At 44.2% G+C, this 5,393-nt stretch overlaps 1 protein-coding gene across 1 annotated transcript in view; it reads left to right on the top strand.

Annotated features, from left to right (window-relative positions):
* The window catches only part of Nfs1 (NFS1 cysteine desulfurase), a 22,139-nt gene that overhangs the window by 10,591 nt on the left and 6,155 nt on the right, over window positions 1-5,393 (top strand). Inside the window, exons 5-7 of the mRNA XM_031372481.1 lie at window positions 1,590-1,742; window positions 2,576-2,669; window positions 3,452-3,586. Coding sequence (XP_031228341.1) covers window positions 1,590-1,742; window positions 2,576-2,669; window positions 3,452-3,586 — 382 coding nt within the window. The remainder of the gene's footprint in view (window positions 1-1,589; window positions 1,743-2,575; window positions 2,670-3,451; window positions 3,587-5,393) is intronic.

Genomic DNA, 5,393 nt, shown 5'->3' with positions numbered 1-5,393 from the left:
CAGAAATCCGCCTGCCTCTGCCTCCCAAGTGCTGGGATTAAAGGCATGCACCACCACCGCCCGGCCTGTTTCCATTTCTTATCTAGTATAAATAGTTAAGCAAAGCTGGGTGTGATGGTCTATAGCTTTAATCTTAGCACTAGGACACAGAGGCATGTAGATCTCTGTGAGTTCCATGGCTACATAGTGAGACTCTGTCTCAAAAAAATAAATCCCTGAATGAACCCTGAAGCATATGCTATTTAAAAAGAACATCTCTCAAATAAAAACAAAGAGACATCCAAACTAATCAGTGTTTATATTGCAGAGCAGACATGAAAGCAACATGAGAAAGCAAGGCAGTATGACTCATTAATTGCTGAATCAATGACACCAAACAAATGGCAGATGTGAAAAAAAATATATATGTATGTACTAGTGAAGGTCACCTGCACATGGAGGTCATAGGAGAGTCTTGGGCATCATGCTCAACACCAACAGCCCTCTCTCATCCCTGGAGTTCCCTGCCTGGGCCAGCCTGCCTGGCTACTGTTCCTGGTATTCTCATGTCTCTGCTTCTGCAAGACTGGGATGCAGAAGCACTGGATTCGGGGTAAAGCTCAGTCCTTATGCCTATTTATTTAAACTTAAAAAAAAAAGGTTTATTTACGTTTATTCTGTGTGTATGTATGTGTGCTGCATGTGTGCCTGGTTCCCTCAGAGCCTGAAGCGGGTGTCAGATCCCCTGTCGAGGGCAGTTGTGATCGCCAGTGGATGCTGAGTACATAGTCCAGGTTCTTTGTGAGCGCAGCGAGTGCTCTGACTTGAACCCTGGGGAGCCTCCACCCCAGCTCCGAGAAGTCCTGGTGTGTGCAGTAGGAGATGAGTCCTCAGCCTCATTTCATCTTTTAGCTACTTATTTTTGAGACAATGAGTTCAAAGGGTCCTCTGTCCTCAGTCCCCAAAGTAGCAATGGCTACAGGCTACTGCGCTTAGCTTCTTGATTTCCTTTCTTACTTTTCCCTCCGTTCCGTTTGTCCCTTTGATTGTTTGGAGACAAGGTCTCCAAACTATGTAACCCTGAGTGGCTTGGAACTCACTAGGTAGACCAAGTGATCTCTGCTCCTTAAAGCTGAGACTATAGGTGCATGGGCTATACCTGGCTATGTTTTGTTTGTTTGTCCTTTTTTTTTTTTTTTTTTGGCTTTTTCGAGACAGGGTTTCTCTGTGTAGCCCTGGCTGTCCTGGAACTCACTCTGTAGACCAGGCTGGCCTCGAACTCAGAAATCCACCTGCTTCTGCCTCTCAAGTGCTGGGATTAAAGGCGTGCGCCACCACCGCCCTGTTTGTCCTTTTAATACCATAAATGTTCATTTGAAATTCTGGGTACTTCAGTTTTTATTAGCCTATCTTTATAATTTCTCCTGATGTTAAAAGTATCACATACACGAGTGGGGCCTTGATCTATGATATAAAATGTCTTTAGTATACTCAAGGCTCTGGGTTCAATCCTGAGCATACACTTACAGAAAAACTGTTTATAAATGGGATTCATGTTATTGCTGCCTCCAAGTATGCTATCCTTTTTTCCCATTATCATTAATTCTTAGGGAGTGGCCAGGTTCTACAGGTCAAGGAAAAAACACTTGGTCACCACCCAGACAGAACACAAATGTGTGCTGGATTCCTGCCGCTCCCTGGAAGCTGAGGGCTTTCGGGTCACTTACCTCCCAGTGCAGAAGAGTGGGATCATTGACTTAAAGGTAGGAATGCCCCCAGCGGGAGGGACAGAGTGGGAGGAGCCTGCCTCCATCCTGTAAGTCTGTCTCTCTAGCTTTGGGTGGAGCCTAAAGGTTGATCAGTGGTGAGAGTGGAGCATGAATTAGACCTGGCAGGGAAGATTATGTTCTTTATGTGTGCACAGTTCTTCTCCATGGAAAACTTGCCTCTCACATTTTTGATGAGCCTGGTTTGTACAAAGCTACTGGGCAGAAGTGTAGGATGTGAGGGACTTACATTACAGGAGAGCTCTGGCCTCTTTCTTCCCTGCACTGGTATTTCTTATCGCCCCAGGATTTCTTATCGAAGGAAGCAGGCTGACTGGAGATAGAGCTGAGTGTTAGAATTCTTGACTAGTATGCACAAGGCTGTGGGCTTGATCCCCACCACTGCAAAAACAAATATGGTGGTGTGGGCTAGATATGGGGGATTCACTCTTAAACTCAGCGCGCTAGGTGCTCAGACAAGAGGATCACCAGAGTATGGGATTAGCCTGGACTCCAGAGTGAGAGCCTGTCTAAAGAAAAGGCTTGAGCATAGGTTGCTGTACTTGTCCATGTCTGTCCTCAAGTGGCTGCACTGCTTTTACAGGCCTAAGCGGCTACTGTGTTGACATTTATCTGTTGTTATTGTTTGTTTTTAAGCAGTAGTACTAGGATTGAGCTCAGTGCCTCACACGTGCTCCATACCCCTATTACTTACATGCTTACATGGGGTTATAGTGGAAGGTCCTTTTTCTATTTTTAAGGTTGTCTGAATTCTTATTTATATAGCTGTCTCTTGGCATCATGTAGACTCCTTACTCCTACATTCTTAGGAACTAGAGGCGGCCATCCAGCCAGACACCAGCCTTGTCTCCATTATGACTGTGAACAATGAGATTGGAGTAAAGCAACCGATTGCAGAAATAGGTGAGTATGGTAGGTTAACCGGATCCTTACCCCCCAGGGTCCATGGAGGGGGCAGGGACAGAGTTCTGGGACCCACGGGAAGAACTGTATGCCTTGCTGACCCGCATTCTAGCAGACTACTATGTAAGTTCTTAGAATTTAGGCTTGTGTGCCCTTCATGGCTCTTGTTGTTGTTGCTTCTACTGTTACATTTTATTTTACTTTTTGTTCGAAATGACAACAAAACAATAAGAAAAAGCCATATATATTTTTTTTTTTTTTTGGGGGGGGGGTTTCAAGACAGGGTTTCAGAAATCCACCTGCCTCTGCTTCCCAAGTGCTGGGATTAAAGGTGTGTACCACCACTGCCCAGCCTCCTTTGTCTCTTTTAAATAAAAAGTATTTAAAGGGAGATGTTACATTCGCAAAGTCCAGGGTTAATGAGGTAGTATAAATCTTGGGCATCAAAAGTCATGTGTATTTGTGGTTTGGTGTTTTGTCCTTGATCTTTACAGTAATACCAAAGAGGGAGCCAGAGAAGGAGGGGGCGGGGAAGGGAAAGGTGGAAAGGTAGGGAATAGGAGAGGACACATACACACATGTACACACACACACACACATCTATGTGTACACATATGTATGTATATATATAAATTCATGTATATATCTATATAAAAATATATGTAGGTATACACACATATGTAGGTATACACATATACATATACATTACTCATGGTGCCTAGCAAGATTGCTGTTAGGTTACATTCACTGAGCCATGTGTTTTCCTCTCTGTCATTCCTCAGGGCAGATTTGCAGTTCCAGAAAGGTGTACTTCCATACTGATGCAGCCCAAGCTGTTGGGAAAATCCCACTTGATGTCAATGACATGAAAATTGATCTCATGAGCATCAGCGGTCACAAAATATACGGTCCTAAAGGTACCAGTTCCTGCCTGTTCTTTCACATTCTCAGCAAATCCTTTGACAGGTGCTCGGCACTGTCAAGACTGCGACTGCTCTCTGAGAAGGTTGTACATTCAGAGTGGCCTGGACTACGGCATATCATTTAACAATAGCCAAAAAATACTTGCCTCTTTGTAGATCCAAGCAGCTGCTGTGTACATAGCTGGCATTCTTTCTTGATCTCTTCACAATGTCCTTAAAAGGCACATAGGTATCGATTTGGCTGAGGGAACAGGGTTCTGTTAATTCAGGTTTCACTAGACATACAACATAAGTAAAAACAAAGAACAAAACAGATTTTCTCTCTTACTCCTGCTTCTCCACCTTGCCTCTTACCTCCTTTCCTCCCCCCTCTCCTCATTCCCTTTCCCCCTCTTTTCACGTGGTCATGGCCGACCCCTACTTCTCTCCTCTCTCCTCTCTGCCTTTCTCTGCCTCTGCTACCTTCTTATCTCCCCTCCCCATGCCCTAAATAAACTATTCTATACTAAAAAACAAAAACAAAAACAAACCCAATTTTATTAACCAGGCTGATATCTCTCTGTGCCCTCCATGTGGCCTCCAAGGGCACTCACAGTGATGGTTAAGTCTTGTGAGCTGGTCCTGTAGTTCTCCACTTGTACTCTACAATGTGACTTGATTGTGACCTCTTCTTTCCCTAGTCACTCCTCCCAAGGGTCGGGAGACATAGTCCCACCTGGCTTTGAGTTTGTACTCCTCCTTCCTTGGTCAGGGGCGATAGGGCCATGTCTGCTGTGCCATGCCTGGGTGGCTTTTTACAGTCGTCTAGTAATGCATAAGGATGGCCATACTTGCCCTCTGCTCCTTTTCTCCCAAACTATATATGTTCAGATCTTACTTTTTCATCTAACACTACATCTTAAATATAAAGCCCAATGTCAGCCATGGTTCCATATTTAATTCTAATGCCCTATAGACAAGCAGATCTCTGTGAGTCTAAGGCCCATCTGGTCTCCATAGTGACTTCCATGTCTACACAGTTAGACCCTATCTTTAAACGAAGAAAGGAAGGAAGGAAGGAAGGAAGGAAGAAACTAAGAAACTTCCTCTTGATTACATAGTGAGTTCTAGGTCTTCCTAGAATGCAGGAGACTCTAACAAAAAAGCTGAACCAAAGGAAAAAGTATGGAGTTGGTGAGGCCCTCCTTCCCTCCTTCCTTCCCTTTCTCTTTCTTTAGGATTTTGTACTTTACCCAAGGCTGGCTTCTCTCCCCAGTGCTGTATTATGGGTCTGGGCCATCAAGCCTGACCTCACCATTTCCCAGCAGTGTATTTTAGAGTTTTACAATGACAGTATAAAAGAGCAAGCGTCAGTGTCCTCTGCAGTTGCTTGGTGTTTCATTGTAGGGGTATTTGATAATGTATTTGACATTCTCCCAATGGTTGCCACCTACGTCGTTTCAATCTTTAAGATTTATTTATTTTAGGTGTATGAGTGTTTTGCCTGCATGCATCTAAGTGTACTGTTTGAGTGCAATATCCACGAAGACCAGAAGATGGCCCAGAATCCCCTGACCTGGAGTTACAGCTGTGTGAGCTGCATATTGGTTCTGGGAACTGAACCTGAGTTCTCTGAAAGAGCAGCAAACCATTGAGCCATCTCCATAGCCCCTAGTGGGTTTTTTTTTCCCTTTTCCTCCTGTTCCCTCTCCCCTTTCTCTTCTTCCTTCTTCCTTCCTTCTTCTCCTTTCTTTCTTTCTTCCTTTCTTCTTCTTCTTCTTCTTCTTCTTCTTCTTCTTCTTCTTCTTCTTCTTCTTCTTCT

This window comes from Mastomys coucha, unplaced genomic scaffold (genome assembly GCF_008632895.1).
Source record: "Mastomys coucha isolate ucsf_1 unplaced genomic scaffold, UCSF_Mcou_1 pScaffold15, whole genome shotgun sequence".
Lineage (NCBI taxonomy): Eukaryota > Metazoa > Chordata > Mammalia > Rodentia > Muridae > Mastomys > Mastomys coucha.
The sequence above is the reverse complement of the archived record's forward strand: the minus strand, read 5'-3'. Positions and strand labels throughout refer to the sequence as shown.